This window comes from Sylvia atricapilla, chromosome Z, assembly GCF_009819655.1.
Source record: "Sylvia atricapilla isolate bSylAtr1 chromosome Z, bSylAtr1.pri, whole genome shotgun sequence".
Classification (NCBI taxonomy): domain Eukaryota; kingdom Metazoa; phylum Chordata; class Aves; order Passeriformes; family Sylviidae; genus Sylvia; species Sylvia atricapilla.
In genome coordinates this window covers 72,087,209-72,113,598 of record NC_089174.1, presented here as the reverse complement: position 1 = coordinate 72,113,598, position 26,390 = coordinate 72,087,209, and the positions used below count along the sequence as shown (strand labels likewise).

At 40.9% G+C, this 26,390-nt stretch overlaps 1 protein-coding gene across 1 annotated transcript in view; it reads left to right on the top strand.

The window, feature by feature from the left end:
* Nucleotides 1–10,371: 10,371 nt before the first annotated feature.
* PLCXD3 (phosphatidylinositol specific phospholipase C X domain containing 3) overlaps nucleotides 10,372–26,390 on the top strand; it is a 28,288-nt gene continuing 12,269 nt past the window's right edge. The window contains exon 1 of the mRNA XM_066338665.1: nucleotides 10,372–11,109. Within this exon, the coding sequence (XP_066194762.1) occupies nucleotides 10,514–11,109 (596 nt within the window). The 5' untranslated portion in view covers nucleotides 10,372–10,513. The remainder of the gene's footprint in view (nucleotides 11,110–26,390) is intronic.

Sequence of the window (26,390 nt, the reverse complement as noted above, 5' to 3'; positions counted from 1 at the left end):
GAGAAAAAAAATCAAAGAAGAGGGTACAGGCATAAGGTGAGGGAAAGTCAAAATCAAGAATCCAAAACCTTTGTTCCCAAAAAGATGCCACAGGTGGCAAGGGAGATATCAGTGTCATCAGAGGCAATTATTTTAAGGGAAATTTCTCATGTTTAAGAGTATTAAAGAATGTTTCTGATGAAAGTAAATCAAATAAAATCTCAAGAAGCAGAAGTTGTCTGATTTGATGATGTTAGAGTGTAAACATTGACTTACCTGCGCTCTTTGTCTGCATAGAGAGGAAGAAATGTGAGCACTCTCTCTTTTAGGAGCCTTCTCAGGTTTCTGTCAATGATAGCATTAAGATTATGAACCAGATTTATGGTCAGAAGGTGCTCATTGTTGGCAGATGCCATTTTTCAGGCTCAGCAAAGCTGCCTGGGATCATCACAGCCTCTCACTAGTCCCAGAGCTATTGGCTCACAATTCTAGGGCTTCTCCTTGCTCCAAAAGATATGACTTGGATGCTGATGACATACTCAGAGAGACTGAGCTAGTGCTGGAACAAAATACGCCCCAAACTATTCTTGGCATATTAATTTTATGCGTAGAATCAGATATACCTCTTGCTATTTTTTCCTCTCTTTTTCCTTCCTTCACATTCTTGTCTGCTAGTCCCTAAATTAAGATGAAAAATAGCTATCACAGTACTTCTGAGACTAGTGTTTAACTAAATGCGAGATCAGGTAGAGATCTCTCATGCATCTGAACACACAGCACTGAGCTTGCAGAGTAAAAAAAAAATATGCTATACTAGATTTGTTTGCACAGTTCACAGAAGAGCAAAGACTTGAAAGAATATTAATTTGTGGAGTTTGGGTAATAGGCAGTAGCTACAGCTCTGCCACAATGAATTTTATTTCCAAGTGATTAGATAGTTAATTTGTCTTCAAATTCTAGTTGGGCATAAAATAAAAGGTCCTATGTGTTGCTAATTTATATGATCTAGAATATTCTATACAATCTTCATATGTGCAAACAAATGAAAAAGAAGACCACAGCAGTCTGCATACAACAGCACTTGACCTGCACCATGCAAGCTGTGGTGGTGTGTCCAGTCTGCTGCCAAAGTTATAAATTCTGATGATCTTAAACCGTGTGTTTTAGGTGCCTGGTCAATCCTGATATAAAGATTATTTTTAAAAGCTGTTAGATTTTTTTTTTTTTTACTCTTGCTCTGTCAAAAAATTAGGAGCTGATTTAGTAATTTATGTAAGTTTGGGTTTAAGTTCTTCCATGAATCCTGCTGGGTTTTAGCCTAATAGGTGAAGGGAGCCTTCTTCTATTATAGAATTTATGCTGTGTGTCTGCTAACAAAACACTGTGAGATCATGTTTGCAGTTTCATTTGACTCAACAAATAAAACTAACTCTTCTAGTGGCTTATTGTGAGGAGGTTTTTAAAGTTTTAAGCCTTTGCACCTTTTAAAATTTTCAATGCAGTGCACAAATGTTCAACAGGTGGTTTTTTTTGAATGTGGTATATGCACAAGCAGTATCACTGCCTTCCTCCTTCGCGTTTTCTCCTGTGTACAGATGAGAGGTTTAGACCACATTTGGAAAAAAACAGTGGAGAAGAACACCAGCTGAATCTCTCAGTCCTCAGCATGATCCTTTCCACCTTCACATCTATAATGCAAAAATGTTCCCCACACTTCGGTGTGCCTGCAGGAGTTCTGGTGGCCTGACCCGCTCTGGATGAGCTGTGGGAATGGCTCTGGGCACGGGGAGCAGTGCTGCTGCCCCACGCCTGCCCTGCTGCTCCTGCTGCACTGGGCAAACAGGGGAAGGAGCCTGCTCCACCCTGTGCTGTGTCCTGGCCTTGCTGCCCTTCTGGTTTCCAGCAGTGTTCATCTTACGTTTGCCTGTGTAAAATCTGCCTTGTTTAGAGACAGCATTTGATTAACTTAACTTAAAGGTGAGCTTTTAGAATAAGTAATCTGGGACTCTTGGGAAGCCCCTGCTGTCAGTGTACTGCTGCACCATGCTGCCTTCTGAGTGCTGGCTGCATGAAGCCTCCAAGAAAATCTGTCAGGAGATAGTTTGCCTGGGAAGAAGTGGGAGGCTATCTGCACCTGGCAGTGTCTCAGAAAATGTTACTTCACCTCATCATACACAAAGAATTACAGGACAGTAAAGAAGTTACTAAGTAAGAGGGGAAACTCAGGAGGGCAGCATGTGCTAAACTGTTAAAGAACAGTTTCTTTAGCAAAACTGAGCTTGTAATGGCCGTGATTATGAAAGTGCTCACACTGTTTGGAAAGCTAGAAATATAATTACAGCTTGTTTTTTTCTTATTTCTTTACTTTTCAACGCAGTATTGAGAATTTGAATTGTGGAATTAACTGATACAGTGTTCTAAAAGGAACAGGAGCTGGTCCTTGTGTTGGCAGGAGGGAACTTTGAGAAATTGCATGTGGGTACTTTTCTATACACCAAACATATTAATATGAATTGAATAATGAGTAACCTAATCAGATTTGTAGCCAAGCTTGCCTGTCATACTGTGATAATTACTAGCTACCCAAGGCCTTAGGACCAAGCAGATCCCTTCCCACCTCCCAGCCTGTTTTATTTTTTTAGAAGTGATTTCTTTATGGGGAAGAACTAAGCATTGCTTAGGCAAGGCACTGATCTTGGCTCAGTCCAGTGACCAGAAACACTTCCCAGTATAAACACTGCCATATTCCATAAGCTGTTTCTTAACATCTTCAAAAAGTAACATCTTTGGCCTGAGTGAGGAGCAATTCATCATGGTCATGGAGTACTGGCAATACCAACATTAGCTGTCTTCCTGTGGAAGCAATTATAGCCATGTTCAAAAGTACAAACCAAAATGATTCTCAAGAGCGTTTCACAGATGATAAAGACATGTAAGAGGAACAAGATCAAGCAATTGTTTAAAATCCTCTCTTGTTGCATGAAAATTTTATTTTTTTTTTATAGGGAGGACAAAACAAAGTCTTTCCAGGCCTGAAAGTTGGTCATTGGATATGGAATGTCATTTCCAGACTGATGGCCTACCTGTTCTGCATTCTTCCTGACTAAGAAGCTGCTTCAGTGAGGTGTTTTGAAGAAGTCTTCAGTGATCTGTTGTCAACTCAGCATAATTTTTTTTATTTAACTCAGGAGAAGGGAGGATTGGACCAGATGTTCTCCAGAGGTCTCTTCCAAACTCAGCTCTTCCGTGAATCTCTGAAAACAAATTCTCTGTTCTGTATTACACTGTACAAGAAGCAAAGTCTTTGTGCTGAGTTGTTAATGCTTTGTACTGCAGTTCTAGGCCATGTCCTAGATCAGTCCAGTAGCTGGTGAGTCTGTTGAAGTTGCGCTTGATGTGGATTGATGTGGATTTGATGTGGATTGAGGGATTTGATGTGGATTGATGTGGATTTGATGTGGATTGAGGGGCTCCAGCTGAGATGTTTTGGATGGGAAATGCTGAGTTCCACCCATGGCAGAAGTAGCATTAGAAACCCAGGCAGAGGCTGGCGAAATATAATACAAAGTAGTTCTGCTCACCCTTGCAAGCAAACCATGTTAAAATATTTGCATGGTGATTACTGTGCTCCTGCCCAGTTTCTCTGATTGTCCCTTTTGTCTGCAGGACAGTCTCAATAAAGCAGCACAGTCTGGACGCCCAATGCTGTATTCCCAGGCACAGGACCAGGGTCCAAGTTACCTTTACATGCAATTCCAGTGGCTGGTCCAGGTGGTGGAGAGAAGATGCAGGGGTGGGGGTGGGGGCTATCACTTCTGGGAAGTTATGGGGCAAGAAGAAAGCAAACATTTCCTTTCCCTGTTGTTTCACACATTGTAACCAATGTCTTCAAGGTAGAATGAGATACAAGTACAAGAAGAGTGCAAGTTCTTGGAGTACAGAAACATATATACACACATATATATATGTGTGTATTGTATACACTTATATATATGTCAATTTTTATTGTTATGCAAGTGTTCTCAGGACTTGTTCAGTCTCTGACTTTTTGCTTTAACTGAGGTAGTGTGTGCCTCTCTTCCCCTGCCTTTAGATTGTGGACTCCTGAGTATGAATTTGTGACTAAGCCCTGTGACTTTCAGCTGGGGTCAGGGACACATAGCTGGTGATGAACACTGGAAGAACAACTGGAAAGTTAGGCAGTTACCTGTGGGGACACTTAGGCACTGGGCAATCTATAATCTCTCTGTTCCTCACAGTTTTTGGTTTTGTTCTCCTGCATAGGGTTTCTATCAAATAAAGCTGATACCACCCAAGCAGTTTGCATGCTAGAGGGAACTGGACTGTTAAGTCTGAATTACATTGAACTTGGCAGCACCTTTTGACTTCCTGAGATGTGATGTGGCTTTGATGAAGAGAATGGCACACAGCCATCTCAAAAAGAAGGCAAAACACAATATTGAGGTGCATTAACTCTAGTCTCATGACTAGGCTTTGCTCTTTCTTGAAGTGGCAGTGCAACTAGCTGACAATTCATAGGGCTTCCCCCTTGACTGATTGATTTTTAAGGTCAAAAAAGACAGGGAGAACAGACTAAATGAGATTGCAAGAACATCTGCATTGAACTCCTGTTTACTGGAGGTCATGAACTTTGTCCTATCTGTTCTCTACATCATCCAAGAAACATGTTACCTGCTATCAGTCACTATAGAGCCTTTGCTGATAAGAATGTCTTTATAGAAATTATATGGCACTGAATGGGACATTTCACCAATAGTCACAAAGGGATGACATCTCCTAAACACAGAAAGACAACAGGTAAAGCTTTTAATGACACCTAAAGTACTAGTAAAACATTCCACTTCCAACAGCTATTGGATAACTCTTAACACAGAGACAAGAGATCCATAGAAGAAGAGGAAGAGAGCAAAACATGCTAAAACCTGTGAACTGTTGCTTCTATTTGTTTGTGTTTTTTTCCTGATACTTGCAGATCTGAAGAGTGTGATTGCTGCTGTTGGGAGCATATTGGTCAGTGCTGTTCAGTTCTAGGTGCTGTTTACAAGGCTGTATTTGCCAAGGGATGGCAAGAGCTGGCAAGGAAGCAAGGGAAAACACAGCAAAGTTCAGCTAATTTGTCGGCTTTGTGAATGATATATTCAAGCTTAGCCACCAAAAATAGTAGATTTACCATGCCTCTGAATAAATCTCCAAGAGACTGAAGAAACAATTCTGAACTAAAATGCACTCTCCCTTAGGGACTTCTTTCAGCACCAAGCCAAATTACTTTTTAAATGGGAGGATTATCCCTGCAGGGAAGTCGTAAATATGTCCATAGTGAGCTGTACTGGGTTAAATATTCCCAACTGCGCTATTACAGGAATCCAGTAAAGAAAACAGTAGACAGTTCTTCCTAGTGAAAGTACTAGCAGGTGTTTTCTAGCAATCTAAGTGATACTGCACAATTTATTCTTTAATATCTAGTTTGTGAAAATTTAGTGTCTCAGTGGTTGAAACTGGTGACTTCTGTTCTTTGAGTCATAGCTGGTGTAAACGTTTTAAGTCTCTCTTGATAATTTCTTATGGAATAAGGAATGCTTTGAGTTGGAAAGGATCTTAAAGATCATTTGCACCAACCGCTTTGCCAAGGTCAGGTCTGTGTTTCACTAGATCAGATTACAAATGCTGTCCAGCACTTGGCCTTGAACACTTTCAGGGATGACATATCCACAGTCTCCTTGGGCAACGTGATCCAGTGCCTCACTGCCCTCTAAGTAACACTTCCCTCTGCTTGACATATAATCTAAATTTTTCCTCTTTTAGTTTAAAATGGTTCCTTCTGGTCCTTTGGTTGTCCATATGAAAACTCGCTCTCCCACTTTTAAGTAAGACCCCTTTAGGTACTGGAAAACTGCTATTCAGCAGCCTTCTCTTCTCCAAGCTTAACAATCCCAGCTTTCTCAGCCTGTCCTCAGAAGAGAAGTGCTCCAGCCCTTTCATTATCTTCATGATCAAGGACTCTGCTCTGGACTAAACGCAGCAGGTCCCTGTCTCTCCTGTGCTGGGACCCCAGCTCTGGATGCAGAGCTCCAGGTGGGTCTCACCAGAGCAGAGCAGAGCAGAGGGGCAGAATCCCCTCCCTCCCCTGCTGCCCACGGGGCTCTGGATGCAGCCCAGGACACGTTTGGCTCTCTGGGCTGTCAGTGCCATGGCCGGGGCATGTCCAGCCTCTCACCCACCAGCACCCCCAAGTCCTTCTGGGCAGGGCTGCTCTGGCTCTGTTCATGCCCAGCCTGTGCTGACACCAGGGGTTGTCCCTACCCAGGTGCAGCACCAGCACTTGGCCTTGTTAAACCTCATCGGATTCCAATGAGTTACTTCTCGAGCTTGTCCAGGTCCCTCTGAATGGCATCCTACCCTTCAGGAGGTCTGTCCTGTTCTGTAGTGGACCAGCTTTCTCTGTACTTTCTTTTGCTGCTGATATATCAGCAGAAGCTGTATGTTGCCTTTCCCATCCATCCCTTGCAGGTTTCCCTTCCCAGATGTGCCCTTCCTAACTCCCTCTGTTCCTTCGTTCTCTGTTCCTCCCTAGCAAGTTGTCCTTGCTAAAATCTTCTGTAAGGGTTTTTAAGTTTGTTGCGACTCAGAAGTTACCCCTTCAGCCAAACTTGCCTCCTGTCTTGCCTCCTTGTTTCTTCGAACTCTGTTCATATGCTTTAGAAGTTGCTTTTCAAGTTTAGCCCTTTTTCCTGAGTCTTTTGGCATTTAAGGTAATTGAGTTCTTCCAGGCTACCACTTACCAATTTCCCAAACAAGCCAAGACAGTTGCTCTGAAATCCAGGATCTTTATTCTGCTCTTAGCCTTCATCACTTTCCTGAGAATTTCAAATTCTTATTTCTCCTCATAGTCACTCAGTCTAAGGCTGTCATCAGACTTTATGTCCCTATCCATTTCTTCTTTAATTCTTACAACATCCAGCAGTGCAACTTCACTACTTAAAGGTGTACCTCCAGGGAAAAAATGCCTCTGATGCTCTCCAGGTTTCCTGCACTCTGTGTTCTGCCCTGCCAACAAATGTCTCCAAATTCCCCCATGAAACCATGCAATTATGAAGTTTCTTCCTCTTGTTTAAAGGCTTTGTCCACTTTCTTTTCTCGACTGGGCAGTCTATAGTATGTGCACACCATGTTAACCCCTTGTTTGCTACCCCCATCGTGCTGATCCATGAGCCTTCATCCTTGACTTCTTTGATCAGTGATATGTTGGGTTGTTGAAATAGTAGGAAAACAGTGTGCAGTATTTTAAGAAAAATTTAGACTCTTAGTAAACTGGTGAGAAAATATGTTTGCACATGAGAGGAATATAATCTTTTGCTCCCTGGATGGCTTGGGATGAGTAATTTCCCGTCTTTGCTTCTCCAAGTCTCAGACTATGAAGTCTCATTGGTACAGACCTACCATAATAGAGATAGATGATGTGGAAGCACTGCCACCTTCCAAAGATTGCAGGCATCATTGCATTTGTATTCCTAAATGTAATTTGCTCCTAACTCCTCTCTTCATGGAGGCTGAAGTTTGGTGATACAGAGAACCTGCAAGAACACTTTCCAGTGAAAATGTAGGAGGGGAATGTCCCCATGAACAAAAGAAAGATTTGGAAGGAAACATGGTTGCCAAAATTATGTCTGTACAGGATTCTCTTGTTACCAGAAATAAAATGATTTGGGGCATGATACTGGAAAAGATCATACCCTAATTTGCTGTGCTAAGTGTAAGGATTTTGAATTTCTGTGAGCTACACAAGTAAGCTGTCTGGGACAACAGCACAGGATTAAGGCAAAAGGAAATGTAGATGGGTGCATGATGGAAATAAATATTAAATTGACCTGTTCAAATTACACATGTGGAAAGACAAAATATTTCCTGTATTTTTTGTTCAGGTGGGATCTTTACATATTTTTGAACATCTAATCTCTGTTTCATTTTGTGTCAACCAAATTAAGCCTTATTTCCTTTTGGTATTATGCTGTATGGCTTCCTTGTTTGGGTTACAAAACACGAACATTCACAGAGCACTGTGCAGTTTTCTCATTACCATCCACATAGAATACCTAATTTTAGGCTCGAATATGTGCAAAAAGATTTCAATAAGGAAAAAATATTTTTCTGACCTATCCTACTTGCAGTGTTTAGGTGTTTCTAACGGTGGTGTTTACACCCCCACACACCCACACACCTCTGTTTTTCATTATCAGTAGCTAAAAGTCACCTTTTGACAGGTTGTTCACCTTAGTTTTCTGCTGTGAGAATTGTGCTGCCTTTCTTGACTGAAGTAGTTTTAAGAAGTAGTTTAAGCCAGTATGTGCCTACTGGCAGTGCTGGGGTCAAGTTTAGCTGATAATTTTTCCGCAGCTTCAGGTTGCCCATGTCTGCAGATCAGAAGATAAAAGATAGCTGGTTTAATTAGTCTTAATACCACTTTGAGCTTACTGCTCTGATCAGTTGATCATGTGTACATGGGTACTTAATCTGGCATAAACCCCTACAAAAATAAAATGGACTTCAATGAACAAAGGTGGGGTGCAAAACCCATCCCTTCCAACATCAGTAGCTATGCCTTGTTTTAAACAAGACCAGATTTACTTTGATTTCTAGATTAGTGCAGGTTACACTGAGCAGAACATTTAATGCATCTCATTGATTTTTTTTCCTGTAATACTGTTGATACGCAGGTCACTACTCTAATAATTTGTTCTATCATTAGAATTCTGTATGCAGATCTAGTCCCTAAGGATATCAATGTGTAACCAGATACTGCGTGATCTAATCAGGTTCTGCAAGAAATATATTATCACTTCAACACTTACCAGTAGGAAGCTTCATCAAAATGGAGAAGTTATCTAATATTGAAAGCAAAATGCAGTTCAAAGAGTCAACCACCAGAAGCAGGTGTGCACAAAATTTAAAGACATTTCTCAGATTGAACAAAGCCAAATCCAAGCCAGATCCTAAGATGATTTGCCATAACTCCATTTATTGTTGAAGAAGAAAATGTTATAGCGGCTTCTTCAGTTTATGGGGTTTATGCCAGTTCAGGTAAAGTAGCATCACTCTCAGAAATTACTGACTTTCATTAATGTGAAAGCAGAATTTCATTAATGTGATACTTATTTGCTACACAGCATGTGTGCTTTGGAAAGTAATTTTGAAAAGCACCTGCAAAAGCATTGGTAACAGATAGGACCAGTGCTCTGAACTTATTTTGATGTAGGATTTGGATCTCTGAGCACCTAGTACTGCAGTCCATTTCCATAATACAAGTCCTGCTGACCTTGAAGGAGTTTTGCAAGCAGTGTGTCTGAGGTTGAGCAGCAGATCTGCTTGCTGCTGCAAGTCTGACCAGAAGCACGTATGGCTGGAATAGCAGGAGTTTGGCTCTACCATCAGCTGAACATTGTTTCTGTATAAATTCTGTGTGCCAACACCAGGTGTTCAGCAGTAATCGTTGACAAAGGTGATAAGCATCTCCTAGGGTCAGCTCATCTCTCCATAAAACTGTTTTCATGTCAATGTCTGAATGCTGAACGTTGTTAATTGTTGCTTTTGTTTTGAGATTGTGGAGTTTTACAAATGGACATAGCTTAAGACAGAGAATTTTGTATAGCTAAGTGCCATACATATTTATTTTCAAATTTATGTTGTAGAAAATGGTAACTACTTTTCATAGACACGTTAAGTTTTACGTCCCATTCTTGTGAAGAGCATGCAGCAGAGCTTCTGAACTTCATCAGTGGAACGCAATGCTGTTCTTGACTCTATCTGTTGAACTTATTTAACAAAGGAATCTAAGAATTTTAGAAGGAAATGTAAGAAGGAAAACAGCATTCAGTCACCTTGTGGTTGACCAGATGAGACTTGAAATAAAGATCAGAAAGGTTATGTTTCTTGACATTTTTCCTACTCCTATTTTTTCTACCAATAAAGATGTGTGTGGTTGGTTTGTTGTGCTTTTTTCCTTTGGTTCTACAAACTAGACAGTGCATAATTCAATATGCAGGGCCAAACTCTCCTCCTTGCCTCAAGGGATTTATTGTGTTTATTGTGTGACTAGCTTCGCTACCAGCATTGCTTTGATGTTCAGAGACCCCTGGGTTCATTGAGCCTAAAGGCATAAGTAAGAGCTGGAAGAGAGTGACTGAGCATCCAGACAAGCAGTGAAACAGACTTTCTTTCAACTTCCTACAAGGTGTTGCTGGGGCAAGTCCTGCCAGACAAATGTGCTGTTGTTGAGGGAAAGGGCAGGGGAGGTGGTTGGTGGGTGTTGGTACTGGACAGAAAATTACTTTCATTGAGAAAAACCATTAAAGGCTTTTAATATATGACTAAATTATACTGATAATTTTTCTCTCTTGTGTTTTTAGGGTCTCATGACTCTTTTAGCTTTTACATTGATGAAGCCTCTCCAGTTGGGCCTGAACAGCCAGAGACGGTCCAGAATTTTGTGTCAGTTTTTGGGACTGTGGCTAAAAAGCTAATGAGGAAGTGGTTGGCTACACAGACCATGAACTTCACCAGCCAGCTGGGAGCAGGTATACGATATTTTGATCTCAGAATTTCCACCAAGCCCAGAGACCCAGACAATGAACTCTACTTCGCTCATGGTTTATTCAGTGCCAAAGTAAAGGAAGGTCTGGAGGAGATCAATGCATTTCTCACTGAGCACCCAAAAGAAGTGGTCTTCTTGGACTTCAATCATTTCTATGGGATGCAGAAATGCCATCATGAAAAGCTTGTCCAGATGCTCAAAGACACGTATGGAAACAAAATGTGTCCTGCTATATTTGCCCATGAAGTCAGCCTCCAGTACCTGTGGGAAAAGGAACACCAAGTGCTTGTGTTCTACCACAGTCCAGTGGCTGTCGAGGTAGCCTTTCTGTGGCCAGGCCAGATGATGCCAGCTCCCTGGGCAAACACAACAGATACAGAAAAGTTGATTCAGTTCCTGCAGGCATCAATCACTGAAAGAAGGAAGAAAGGCTCTTTTTTCATATCTCAAGTAGTGCTGACACCAAAGGCTAGTACGGTGGTGAAAGGGGTTGCAAGTGGTCTCAGAGAAACGATCACAGAAAGGTGAGTTTGTGGCTGGTAAGATGTGCTGAATGTGTGTTGGTTGTGCTGTTTTTCCAATTCCTTTTAAAGACACTTTAACAGAGGCATTTCTTCCATGCTTCTGTGGGCTCGTCAGAACTTGGCATAATCCTACAATATTTAAAGAGAAACACATTGAAGGACAAGCTTTTGCATCTTGAAAGAAAATCTGCCATTGAAGCATAATGAGATATTAAAGGGTTGGTTTAACTTCCTCTTTTTTCTAAATGCAGGTTTGCTAATTTGTTTTGTTTTCCAAATGTGGTTTCTTACCATAAGAACTGAATATTGTGTCTAGGATTTCCTTACTGGAAAGCCTTATATGTATTATCTAGATGAATCTCTCTGTATGATAATTTAGGTGTTTATTTGTGTATCAGGCTTCAGATACTGGATAAAAAAAACCCTGTCCTGTCTCATCAGCCAAGCCTGATGCTTCAGAATTTGCCTTTACACACCTCAAAGATGCATGTTTCTATACCATCACACATGGTATCAAAGACAGCAGGACACCATTAGAGAGAATTTGACTCCTTAAAGTCTTCATTCATTTATCATTATCTCTCAGAAAAGAGATGACAGACCGCTGTATAGGTTCTGTACATGGAACACTTTGGCAGGCCATTAGTTGTCACATTACAAAAAATGCCACCTGTGCAAGATGTGATTATTTATACCATTCTGACTTGGATAAATCACAGCCAATTTTGAGCTTAAAGGCATATATATGTGATCATGTTCTTGACAATTTGGTAGGAAAACTGAAATTTAATGCCCAGACAAAAGACCTATTTTCTTTTTCTCCTTAAAAATAAAGAAGGGTTGCAGAGTGTGAAAAAAAAATTACAGTGAGTGGTCTAGTGGCCTGCTAATGTTTTGCTCTCTGCATTTACGTGCCTGTAACAGGAAGGTCTGTTGGTAGCATATCCCCTTCTATGAGAAGAAAGATGCAGTGTCTGCAAAGAAAACATGCCTCATATTTGTGTAAGGTTGAGCTGTTTTTACGACAGCCTTCCAAAGCAGCTGTTAACTTGAAAAAATAGGTGAAAACTTTACCTGACATGGTAAAACATTGACATAGAAGGTTTTATGGGCAGTGGAATATGATTTAGAAGTGCTTGTGTGACTGCACTTGCAGCTGGTGATATTTTCTTCATCTGCGTTTTATAGGCTCCATCCGAGTGGGGAAGTCTCCCTCTCTCCTGAGTCTGAAGAGCACTCCTCTATACTAAAACACTGCTCTGTTGATGGATTTTACCAATAAACACCTTGTTGTTAAGCGATTTTTTTTTCCCCCAAGTAAACATCTTCCCGAGTGTGCTTTAGAACTTGAAGTAGCACAATCAGGAAAATAACACGTTGTTCTTAAAGCTTGTTGTATCAATAAAATAGCCATCAAACCCCATTTTCTTCATCTTTGGCTTATAATCTGCTCTTTGGACGCTGTTTGTAAAACACAGACTTGAAATAGATGCTGAATATCTTTGACTGAGCTTTGAATCTCCAGAGCCATTGAACTCTTAGTATGCCCTTCCCAACAGCAAATCTTGTAACTATCTTCAAAAGTCAATAAATAATTGAGCTGAAAGACCTGGAAATGTTGTTTGGCCAGATTTCAACTTAGATTTTTACATGATCCCCAAGTGTGTAGTCACGTCTGCTATATGAAAAGTTGTTTCCTTTTTTCCATTATTGTTTTAGCCATTATGAGAGAAATAGACCTTCAAAATAATGTCCAAGGCTAATATTTAGTCTTCAAATGTGGCAACTCATTTTGAATTTTATTTTGAATACAAAAATACACTGTAAGAAGAAGCAGGCTTGGAATTTATGATAATGTAGATAGAAACTCAGCCTGTATTTTGAATTAACTGCTCTAAAAGTAAACATCAAATATATGCAGAACTGCTCCTTATTTTACAATGATTCTGTTAAAAATAAATAGGCAAGCAATTAAAAGAAGTACAGTTTACACAGTAGAATTTTTTTTTTGCACTTCAATCTCACTGTCATAATATTTCAGTAGCTTAAAAATATGTAATCCACACAAAAAGTACCAAGATGCACATTCCAGCTGTGCTGTGTTTGTTTATTTTGAACCATCACTCAGTAAAAATATTATTTTTGTCCTTTTCACAATAAGTATCCAGATCAAATCTCATCTTTGTGTCCAGGTAGATAACATATGTGCTTTTGTTGCCAGTTACTGCATAAACTTATATATTATACTGTTTTCTCCTTATTAAAAAATGCTGGTGAAGAGCCTTAGATTAAGAATGCAGTTATCTTGCTTTAGGAAGCAATTCTGTAACCATACTTGGATGGAGTTCTTCCCTTCCATTGAATTTTAAAAGATCTGAATGCAAATGAATTAATAAGGTTGAATTTTTCAAATAATTCTGGTGTGGGAGTTCGTTGTTTGGTTTGGGTTGGGTTGCGGTATTTTTCCTAAATTAAGCATTACATTAAAGAAATGTTCCTTTGGCATTTTCAAATAAAACCTATAGCAATTTCTTTTGTTTTGCTTCTCCACCTGTACAGTGGCCTTTTATATATTGACTTAGCTTTGAAAATAGGGCAAAGCTTAGATCCTCTCAGATGCAATAAAACATACCAGGTTTTGATCTCTGGAGTTGTTTGTTAGTCATGAAATTGTTTATGATTTGAAGAGCAGTGGCTACCTTAGAGGAAGAGCATGTTTCCCTCAGTCACAGCATCCATTGGACTAGGAAATCTGTGAGCAGACTCCATGCAGCAATCCCATCCAGACTCCATTCTGCTGTTTTGCAGCTTATGTAGGGAAAGAGCACAGTGAAATATTCCTCTGTAGCCAAGATGTTTGCTTTAATGGCTTTTCATCATTGTTGCCTGTGGTGGTAGAAGTCCACATGCACACTGCAGTAGAGTAGCCTTCCAGGGCAATATATTTCAGAAGGAGAAGGGATAGTATTCCTTAACCTGTTTCCTAGAGCACAGATATGCAAGCTGTGGGGCCAAAATAACCTCCCTTAAAACAAACAAACAAACAAACAAAAACCCCAAAACATTTTCATGCTCCTAAGACTCAATTCAGTGAAGATATACCAGGAGTTTTCTACTGATAAAATTTTCTCACAGGCTTTGCTGTTATCACAGCTAGTGTTCTATGGTACGGTAATTACAAAGGAGGAGAAAATAAAAGTTAGGAAGCTTTCTGTCCTGCACAAATATAAGAGGGCAAAGCCATTTCTTGTAAGATCTTCCTAGGACCACAGTTCAGCATAACAAAACTTGGTAACACAGATTTCACCTTCACTGCTTGAATGAGGAGAATCTCTTGCATGTGTGCACATTATGTTTCTTGGATTCGATGAAAACCTTTGAGGACTATCAATGTATTTCCAGGCTTAACATTCTGTCACACACACAGTTTAGATGCCAAGAAATTCTGTTTGATTAGCAAACAGTATATGCCAAATGAATTACATTTGCTGTGCTCACTGAATTAACTTCACAGTGAGGCAGCTGCCTTCAGGATATCTGAAAGGTGGTTGTGAGACACCCTTTTGATTAGTGTAGAGCTGTTCCTAATAATCTAGTTTCCTTTCTGATTTGCAGTGAAATTACTAATTTTATCTATGACACTTGAGACAAGATGATACTCTCTTTGTTGTCTCTGTCGTTTATTAATATAGCAGAAGAATAGATCTCCTTCAATGGATGCAAAAATCCTGTGGTACTTGTAAAGCTTTCAAAAAATAAAAAGTAAACACATACCCCGCCAGTTGTCACTTGATTTCCAAATTAATCTCTAAGGATAATGTTCCCTGTGGCTCTCATATGACTTAATCCTTGCCTACCATACTAAAGCTTCCTCCTTAGCAACCAAACCAAATTAAAAAAAAAATACCCTGCACATAAGAATGAACCTTTTGAAGTGGAGGCAAAGCATCCAATCCACACTGTTAACAGAAGGGGTAGTAAGTAGGCCACAGAAACTGTAAGGAGAAAATCCATCTCTGGGTCTGTCATGAACTAAGCAGAGTCAGATCTAGCTAGAGAATAGATGGATATTGTATGAAAAATGATCCCTGAAGTTGCAAGAAGTGGGATTTTTTGAGTCAGTTACTGAGGGTGCCACACCTCCATCAGCTGAATTTTTGAATTTCTGTGTGGCAGGAAGAGTGGAAATTGATCATATTTTAATACACACTGGTTGATGCCATTCTTAATCTATTTTATATGAAAAAGAAAAACAACAGAAATGGCAACTGTATTTTCCTAATGTTCTGCATCCTTCCTGATTGTAAGCTTGATGTCTGTCTCCATTATAGGCATCAGGAGAGCAGCAGGCTCCAGTGAGGTGCTTCTGATTTTAGGACTCTTTAACTGCTGAGAGGTGAGGGCAGACTCAGTCCCTCACTAATGTGTATGGTACAAGCATGCCTAGCCACACCATGTTTGCAGCTATCTTTTTTTTTTTTTTTTTTGTGGGGTTTTTTGGTTTTGTTTTTGGTTTTGTTTTTGGTTTTGTTGTTGTTGTTGTTATTTCATGATCATAGAAGGCACAAAATGGCATTCTGGTATATTAGTAGGCTATTCAAAAGAACTCTGGGCAATCCAGACAAACCCTCAGTATTTCTGTTCTTTTTCAAACTATCCCTAATTACTTTTCCATTCTTTCTACACAAGAGGCGTTCTCTGTTTGCACGCAGAACAGGACAGGGATATTTCACTGGAAGAATCTACCATGTCAACAGGTCTCCACAATGAAATCCCCACAGGGCTGTGTGTGTGTAGTGACATTTCATCATCAGACGCTCTGTCTGCATAAGAATTTTAGTATAGCCTTCCCATAGGAAGGGCTATGTGGTTTTGTCTGATGCCTTTGGTCATGAACTTGGAACAGCATTAAATTGTCACAAAATACAGGAGCAGAGGTTTTTAGTAACTTTGCTAAAGTGTTTATCTACATACCCACTAGTAGCCTGTGGGATTTGTGCAGGAAGAAGATTGGCATGGTGATCACCACAGTGGCCTCCATGATCAGTGGCTTGGCTTTTGGGTGTTTGTTTGGAGTAGTTGTCTTGATGTTCTCTTGTGGTAGCTATGGGCGTCTCACAGTTTTTCCTTCTGTTTGGTGTGCTTGTGAGTTTTATCCTGTTGGGCATCAAAACACCAGCTTACAGTTACTGTCTGTGCTGTATGACTACTTGTAAATATACTTTATGTTTTTCTGTCGTCGTACTCTGGACACAGTGTGACCCTGCACATACAGACAGCAGCAAGTGTTTTTCATCACAAAACCGGAAATGTTCATTCTCTGTAGGCTGTCTCTATCATCTACTTGTCTCCAAGATTTCACATTTCAATCTTTACGGCTGCTATAGTGAAATTGCAAATGTCACATTAAGTCACTTGAGTTTTCTTTGATCTTTCTGCATTAGTCAGATCACTAAGGAAACTCAAAAGCTAATAGATGCTAACAAGTGCCGACCCCAGGGAAAATGCATTTGCTAATGTTGGGCCTGGGTCTGTGTAGCTGCTTTTACCTCATTGTGAAGGAAATGGTTCCTTGATGGGTTTATCATTCTGCTCTTCATTTACAGGGTACAAAATGACCACAGAGATTTATGCAAACAAGCTTTTCCAGATGTACTGACAAAGGGGTGTTCAAGTCGGTAAAAATTTTCTGTAAAGCAAAGATGTTTCACACAACACAAGCAAATGCAAGCTCAGTAGATATGGCAACGTCCACGGCTCTATGTTGAGTTAGCTCTTGCATGCTGCAAACCATTACTTTCAGCACTATATAAGTAGATCCATAAGCACATCCTTGTCAAAGTTTAAGCAGAAACTGGACAGTTCTGCATGAACTAACACGCTCATTATATGTTTGGAAGTCTTAATTTTTAATCTTCCGTAGCTTCTCCACAGTTCTAGAGGGATAGAATGTGAATAGAAATGTCAAAACAAAATCCTGTCAGCTCTTGAAACCATGTTGAACATGCTGTTTCATTTCTGATGGGTTTGAGCAATTCTCAGCAGCCTCTAAAATGTTAGAGGGCTTTCAAATGTAATCTGGAGAGAATGCATCCACACTGTCCCTTGAGAAGTCACCTGCATACCCCCAGCTTCAGCAGTGGGCAGCTCCATTTGGCTGATGGGAAAGATTTAAGATAGAAAGGGATATTAAAGGAGCCTAACGACAGAAGGCTCTCCTTAAATCCATTTTCAGAAGATATGCCAAGCCTGCAATTAATTTAGTTAAATGCTTCTGTGTGCTTACAAACAAGTAGCCTTTGTGGGCTGAATGAGCAGTTGGCCATACAGGCTACAGCCAGCGATATGTTGGATAAAGCATGCAGAGGAAGCAGTAGGCTTTCTGGCACACTGCGGCCACAATTGTACAAAAGAGATCACTGCAATGGGGCTGGAAATAGTGAAAGCAGCCAGGCCAAAGGTCTTGTTGAGGTACCACCCCTTCTGTTTATAATTTGCAGAATTTGCATAAACTATAAAAATGCCTATGCTCTTTTCTTAAAGCAGAGGTGATACAGTTGTTTCCCTAGGAATTTGGTCATGTCTGTGGGTTGCAATGCAGTTTTTTCCTAAAGAGCCACTGTAACTGTGAAAGATGCTGGTTTTATGAATACACATCCTGCAAATATATCTAGCTTTCTTTTATTGATCTTTTCTTTACAACTTTACTTTTAGACAAATGTTTTATAATTATATTTTTCTTCAGGGCTGATTTTTTTTTGGAGGGGGAGGGGAGGGCTAGGTCTAGTATACAAACTTGATGTAGTCAAAGATTATAATAAGAATTTGACTGTAATTATAATTATATAATTGCATGTATTGTCATGGGCTGTACAGTTGCCCTAGAGAGCATAGCCTTTTATATTAAAATGTCTTTCAGTATTTATTTCAGACACTAAGAAAAATAATAAAAGACATATCTATAAGATGCTGAATGATCATACAGTGGGATTTGACCTTTGGCAATATTTTAATACTGTAGCTGTTGATCTGAGGGTTTTTGTAGCTAAGCAACTGTCATCCAGAATGTATTGTATCATAAAAGAGTATTAAGATGTGAAGGAGACTAAGTACTTAGCGTGAAATAGGAGCCATGGTGAGATGCAGGCACTTTACTATTGAACATTCTTGTTTTCGGTGCTATAGCATGAAGGATGAACCTTACCATGATTTGTTCCATGGTGGGGTATGCAGGAAACCTGCACCCTGCACTCTCAGTTCTGTAAACAGGCACTGTTGTACAGTAAATCAAGTATGAAATTAGATCTTGGGTAACAAACACATTGTTTTGCTGCTGGACAGCAAAAGAGTGACTGCCATGGATTTTTATTCCTTTCTTACTTGAATTTAGAATCATAGACTCAATAACCTTAGAAGTGATCTCCAAGGTCATTGAGTCCAATCTTTGATCGAATACCACCATGCCAAGTAAACTGTACTACAAAGTGTCATGTCCAGTACTTTCCTGGACACTTCCAGGGATGGTGGTTCCAACATCTCCTTGGGCAGCCTGTTTCAAATCCCTAGCTACCTCTTTAGTGAAGAAATTCTTCCTGAGGTCCAACCTGAGCCTCGTCTGGTGCATCTTGGGGCCATTTCCTCATGTCCTGTCACTGGTTGCCTGGTAGAGCAGGTCAACCCCACAATGTTACAACCTGTACAGCCTTGTAGAGACCAGGAAGTTGACTGCTGAGCCTCTTTTTCTGCAGGCAAAACAACCCCACACCCTCAGCCACTCCTCTTTTGTCTTACTCTCTAGACCCTTTCTCAGCTCTGATGCGCTTCTCCGAACTCAACCCAACAGCTCCATGTCTTTTTTGGAATGAGGAGCCCAAAGCTGGACACAGCACTCGAGGTGTGGCCTCAGCAGTGCCCAGCACAGGGGGACAATCCCTGCCCTGCTCCTGCTGCCCACACCATTGCTGATCCAGGCCAGGATGCCATTGGCCTTCTTGGCCCCCTGGGCACAGCCTGGCTCATGTTCAGTCACTGTCACCAGCACCCCCAGGTCCTTTCCAGCCCCTCTGTCCCAGCCTGTGGCCCTGCCTGGGGCTGTTGTGACCCAAGGGCAGGACCCAGCCCTGGCCCTTGTTGACCCTCACACCACTGGCCTCAGCCCATTGATCCAGCCTGTCCAGATTCCTCTGCAGAGCCTTCCTGCCCTCCAGCAGAACACTCCATACTCTGATGTCTGAACAGCAGAACATACTCTGATGTCTGAAATTGTCTTCTTTGCTTTTCCAGTGACGCCTGTTCAAATTACAGCTCTCAGGCAAGGCTATAATCCCAAATGATTCCTGCAGATCTGGTAGTGCACTGTGTTGCTTGAATAATGGGGAAGAGGTCATTTTGTCCAGTGTGTTCAATGCTGTTTCCCAACGTTTGACTGGATATTGAAAAGAAATTTGTCTCCTTGTGAGAAGACTTTTTTCTCAGACCTAAGCTTGCTGTGATTTGTCTTGGATTTGCATGTCTTGCCAGACAAAATCAGCTACAGGGATACTTCCCCATTCCCTGCTTTTGGCTGAAGAAAATGCAGAAATAGTGAGGATCTAGCTCCTCACAACTTTTTATACTCTCTCAACTGACCTGTCCAGCTGTGTGGGTCTTGTGACAACCACCCCATGTTAGGAGGAGGATCTACTGCTAAAGGAACAGTGTTGTCACATCCTTTCCTTAGCCACCTTTCTTCACCTCTCTCCTCCCACATGCTCTTTTTACTTAGATTTGCTTTTTTCCTCTAAGGTATTGCAAGTAGTCAGCCCAGCAAGCTTCATTTCTACTTTAGGCACATGTGAGGTGTTGGTTAGGGTTTGGGTAATTAGAGTGAAAATACAAATCTGAAGTCAGAGTGTTATCAGCCTTTAAAGCTGGTAAAGATTTAGGAAAGGATGTACCCAGAGATGCTGTTTCAGGCTGTTGGCAGGTGTCAGGCAGGTGGTCCTGAAGCTAATTGCTGGAAAGTCATAAAGGTATTTGTGTGTTGTTCAAGAGTGGTGCTGTTTCCATGAAGAGTAGGAGCACAGGGCATGGGGAGTGTCTGTGCCCAGTTTGGTCCATCTGTTAAGCATGCATCTGCCAAAGGTAAAGGATAGGACTCAGCTGAGAGAGGTGCGCAAGGTCACTGCTGTGGCACTGCAAACAAGAGCCATGCTCTTGTCCTGTTTTCACACCAAGCACAGCGAGTTCTTCTAAGCCTGTTGCTAATTGCAGCTCAGAACATTTGGCTGATAATGATCTGTCTTGCCTAGTGGCATTTGCTGCTGGCTTCCTCTCTCCATCAGACAGTGAGTGTTTCACTGCTGTTGGTGTCTGGCTGTGCTAGAACAGGAGAGACATAAATCCAGCTGAATAGTTTTCTTTTGGTGGAAAGCACCCTCATTTGAGCTCTGCAGTCTGAGGAACATTTGTGGAGGAATTAATCTATATGATGAACACCTGGATGGTTTGTTTTTTGTTTTTTTGGTGTGTTTTTTTTTTGTTGTTGTTTTGGTTTGTTTGTTTGTTTGTTTGTTTGTTTGTTTTTTTCCTAAGCTATTTCTCATAAGAAATTCAGGTGGACTGTCTGGAAAGTACTTTTCCGCTCTGGAAGGACATTGCTTTTTCCTTTAGTAACTGGAAGTATAAGTATCCAAAAGAGAGCTACAAAGATGCTGAAGCATTTAGAGGAGATACTGTATGAAGAGTGGCTGAGTTCAGTTGGCTTTTTCAGCCTTGAGGAGTCTCAGTGGAGACGTTGCAGACTGGATCTTTGTCACAAGGGGAAATGGAGAGGGAGGCACTGATCTCTTCTTTCTGTTCACAAGGGATAGGACCATGGGAAGGGCATGAAGCTGTATCAGGGGAGGTTTAGCTTGGATATCAGAACAAGGTTCTTCACCTGGAGGGTGGTCAGGCACTGGAACAAATCCCCAGGGAAGCGACCCCAGCAGCAAATGTGATTGAGTCCAAGAAAAGTTTGGACAATGCTTTCAGCCACATGGCGTGACCTTTGTTCTCTTGTGTGGAGTTGGATTTCAGTGATCCTTGTGGATTCCTTCCAAGTAAAGATATTCTATGATTCTGTGAAATAATGCATTGGATGGACTGACACCCAGGATTAGTTACTGTAATTCCTTCTCAGTAACTTTCTGGATTCCTGTCCTCCTGTTAGCATAGGAAACACATAACCATGGAATGATTATATGCGGTGCTTTACTGAAGAGCTCTGGGAGCCAGGGTACAGACCCAAATCCAACTCCAACGGGGGCTCAAAAAATGTACAGTCATATACCCTTTCATTATACATCTCTATATTAATCATTAAGCCCCCCAGTGTTTTATTGTATGTACCCAAGCATGAATTTTGGTAAATATCTTCCCTTGTGATTCTCACGATTCTGGTTTAAGGTAATAATCAAGTTCAGCTGCCAACAATCGTTAAAATTATATCACCTATCATATGATGATTAGGTACAGTTTCACCTAACCTAGTAGAGAATAGCTTTATTTCTAAGATACATAGCTATAAGTACAAATCATCCCAATCCTCCCTCTCCCCTGATTACCCAGGCAAAGTTATACTTGATTTGGTTAAAACAATAGCATGAAAGCAACATCCTGGTCACAGTGAAGCTGAAGTTCTATTCCCCGGCTTTGAGGCCACAGGAATCATTAACCCTATACTATCACTACTAACAGCCCGCACTGACCATACCAGGTGCTCAGCTCTTCTGAGAAGAGAGGGTGTATCTCTGGAGATACAGACTCATGTCTGCTTGATGAAGTGGTGTGTGTTTTTCTCCAGGCCACTCTTTGTGAACTCATGTTGTCTCTTAAATAAAGTCTCTATTGAATGCACATTATGCCAGTTCACTGGGTCACACTGACAGAGGTTGTGCTGTCCAGCAGATATACCCCAGTCTGTGCTGAGACAGAGGTGTGCAAAGTCTGTCCGCCTGGTCTTCGATGCAAGACAGGTGCTTAGCTGAGACTGACCACCATCAGCCTCTGCTGTGAGAGGAAGAGGACTGAGCAGTTCTGTGATGAATGTGCAGTTTGGTCTGTATTCCACAAGAGGCATGTGAGCCACTGCAGGCACTCTCGGGCATCATGTATGGCTGAGGTGGCAGGTGGCAGGTCTGCTTTTTCTTGTGCTGATGAAGTAGTATTACTCAATGCCATGGAGAAGTGAATGACTTCTCTTGGCAGCCTTTTTTCCTGGATATCTCAAGAGAATTGACAGTAAAGCAAGGGAAGAAAACCACTATAAGCGGGAGATCAGATTCATGTTCTTTTTAGGAACTTGTTAGTATGTAAGTGTGTATGTATGTATGTATGTATGTATGGTCATACATGTATGTTGTATTGTAAGACCTGATCAGATTCATCCTATAGTCCTGAGAGAATTGGCTGTTGGAGTTGCAAAGCTGCTGTCCATGGTGTTTGAAAATTCATGGCTGTCAAATGAAGGCTTAGGTGACTGGAAATATGGAAATGTACCCATTTTTGAGAAGGGTAGAAGGGAGGACCCTGGGAACTCTGACCTCTCTGCCTCCCGTCTGTGACAGAGAAGATGATGAAAGAGTTCCTCATGAAAGTTACACTAAGTCACAGAGAGGACAGGAAGGTGATTGAAGACAGTCATCACAGCTTTCATGAGGGCAAGCATTGCCTGGCAAACCTAACAGGCTTCTGTGATGGAGTGACCACATCAGTGGACAGGGGATGTCATCTGTGTGGGCTTGTGTAAAGCTTTGACATGGTCCCCCACAACATCCTTCTCTCTAAATCAGAGAGAGATGGATTTGATGAGTAGACTTTGGTCAATGAGGAATGGCTTGGATAGATATTCAGAGTGTAGTGGTTAATAGCTCAGAGTCCTCCTGATGGACATCAGTGGCAAGGTATGTCTCTCAGATGACTTTTAAGAATCCATTTCAACCCAAACAACTTCAGTAATTCCATGACCTCTTTGCTAAAGTGTTTCTCAACCAAGTACCTCTTTTATCTTCTCTCCATGGGGATTTTACTTTATTGCTGATGCATCCTCTCTTGTCCCCTGGTAAATTCTTACAAGATATATAATATATTTTTCAGTCTACCTTTTCCCTGACGGTTTGCAACCATGGTTCATTGCTGTGGAGTTCTCATTAAATAAAATATGAGATCAATTCAAAAGTTATCAGTATTACTGGAAACATGAGACTTCTCACAATGTCTGCCTATTATTAGTGCTGATCAGAACCTGTAAGAGTGCTCCAAGTCATCAAGTAAAATTTTAAAAAAATTTAAAATTAGCTTTAAAATTAAACCTAATTTGAGATAACATCACTGGTATATTGTTTAATATTTTATTTCCTTTGTTAAGAATTTGGTCTACAGCTGTTAGTTTTTTAGATATGACATCAGGGGCATGTTTCTGTAAATTTTTTCAACCCAGAGATTACAGAGCCATATGTTCGTTTTCCCATCAATGCTGTTTATTATTGAAAACTGCAGGTATTTTAAAGTCTACACCTTTTTTTTTTTCTTTCTTTCTTTTTTTTTTTTCCCCCCCAGGAACATTCCTTTCAGTGTTTTTCCCCAGGGAAAAGTCTATCTTAGCAAAATACTTTATGTCAAAACATTCCTATTTTGACTCCTATTAATTCTGTCTTGTCTTTAGATTTATGTTACACTCTTAACTGCAATATTTAATGCTGTTTCTATACTTCTAAATTCAGCTTTTCATGTTTTTATTCAGAAATAGATCTTCGAATTTATTTTGTGGAAAGGCCAACATTTTGGTTTTGCTTTCTAATATGAAACAAAATCCCTTTTTGAAATGCTGGAGTTTAATGGAACAGCAGTTCTTGGTTTCAGAATCTTGGTTTCACATCTATTTAGTACCACAGTGGATGTCTAGCACTGAAGCATCCAGCCTTCACCTGCCCCTTGGTATAACAGTTGATCAAGTGCCAGTCTTTTTCTCTCATTCTCAATACCTATTTTAACTTTGCTCATGACTATTTGAACCTACAGCTTTATCTGCCATCTCTAAGGTGAATACCGCCAGCCAGGCAAAGCAGCAGTATTATTAACAGTATTAATTAACATGGTGTGCACAATAATAAACATTGTAGAAGGATGGAGTTCTTCAGGGAAACTCTATTGTCTAAGTAATACTGTGGCACATTTCAGGGTCTTTCACTTTATTGCAGGCGAAATAAATTAGAATCTGTCCTTAATTATTCTCTAAGAAAGTTCAACTGCTATATTTTGGCTAGAAGTTAAATGACTGGACTGCCTTCTCTAAAATCTAAAATTATTTGAACTCAAGGCAGACAGCATACAGGCAGATGTAGTTTAGAGGTAGTGATTCAGGACTATGCTATATGGAAGAGTCTGACTCAGCTTTTTGATTGATCTGAATTTTGCTGTCAGTCACATTATGCTGCCATTGATGGTATTATCTTGACTTTTCAAGACTGTTGGCTATAAGGTTGAGTTAAAAGAAGAGTATTATTGTTTGATTACAAAATATGCCAGTAATGAATGTTTAAAAGGTGGCTCAGAGGTCAGCAGAACCATCCAACAGAATGAAAGAAGCAGATATTATTTCCTCCAGTGCCCCCCGCCCAAAGCCTTCTGTTTCTAGGCAGAAGAGCCCCAGCTCTCTCATATTGTATTCCTAGAGGTGCTTTAGCTCTCTGATCATCTTTGTGGCCTCCTCTGAATCCACTCCAACAGGTACGTGTCTTTCCTGTACTGAGGACCTGAGAGCTGGACACAGTGCTCCAGGTGGGGTTTCATGAGGGCAGAGGGGCAGAATTACCTCTCTTGACTGGTTTGTCACACCTGGTATGGACCAATGCAGCTGGTAAATAATGCATAGTGCAGTTGGTAAAGTGTTAAGTAGTGTATTATCAACTGAAATGTAGTTTGGAAATCAAAAATTAGGTTGGACTTGTCAGACTTACCAGACTGTAGAAAGGGTAGCTTTCCTTGAAGACCCTGATCATCTTTAATTTTGCCACTAAGGACCTTGAATTCTGCTGTAAAGGATAAGGGAGCTTGCTGATAACACAAAGAGTGTCATTGTAAATGAGGAAGGGTGAGGGGTAACATATAGCAAGATCTGGATGCCTGCAGAAGTGAGATGAAATTCAGTGGTATAAAATGTAAGGTCACAATGTTAGGAGCATGTTCTCATAAGGCAGGATCTCATCAGCTGTTATTGCTAGGCAAGGTAGCTGCTGTGGTGTCAGCCATGGTTGGCGAAATCTTAGTCCTCAGTGGAAACCATGTAGAAGAAAGAGTGGTATCCTCTTTTTTATGCTATTTTATGCACCTAGACATTTACAGGATGCTCAGAACGATGCTGGTTTTACCATCTGAAGTATGGTAGGATATCTTTTTGGATGTCCAATGCAGTTTTGATCATCCATGTTCTGAGTAGATAAAACAAGCACAGCTGCAGAGAGGGGCAACTTAGCTATGATACACAGGGAGTGAATTGCTGAAGACACCGAGAAAGTTTGTCTTGTTTATCCTGGCACAGTGAATCCTTAGAGGTTCTGTGATTACCTACTCTCTGTAAATATCACGGGAATAAATACAGTGAGGGAAGACAGTTCAGGCTAAGGGAAGCATTCTTACAAGAGCAACAGGTATACACTGACTAAATAGATTTAAGTTGGAAGTGAGAGAAGGGTTCCCTACAGTGAAATTTTCCAGCTGGAAAAGTAGGTGCGAGAAAACAAACTGGTTTTAAGATAAGCTTAATCAGCTTTTGAAAGAGGAACAGAGATCATTAGTTTGCAAGTTCCTCCCAGACCCCATTATACAGGAGACTGTCATGGCTGCTAACCTGCCTTACCAAAGGCAGCTATGCATGGTCTTGTCCATGGCACTTGCTTTGTCACTGGAGATGGGAGGACAGGACCTTACCATGTTCTGCTCCCCCCTCATCTGCTTGTGGGAGCCCTGGGAGAACTCTGGTCTTGAGACATGGGATGGGGACTCCCACCTGGGGGTAGGGAAACAGGTTCATGATCCCACTGGTTATTGAGAAGTCAGAGAAGTCTGTGATAGGGGCACAGTTCCCCCTGATATAGGATCACCTTGGCAGAAAGATGACCTGGTAAGCCTGTCTCCACCACCTGTATCCAGGACAAACATTTCTCACTGTAAAAGAGCAGTGACTATTTTGTAAGATCTCTTGGGTACTTTATTTTGGATAATTATAATTGGCATAGTAAAGGGTTTATCATATGAATGCT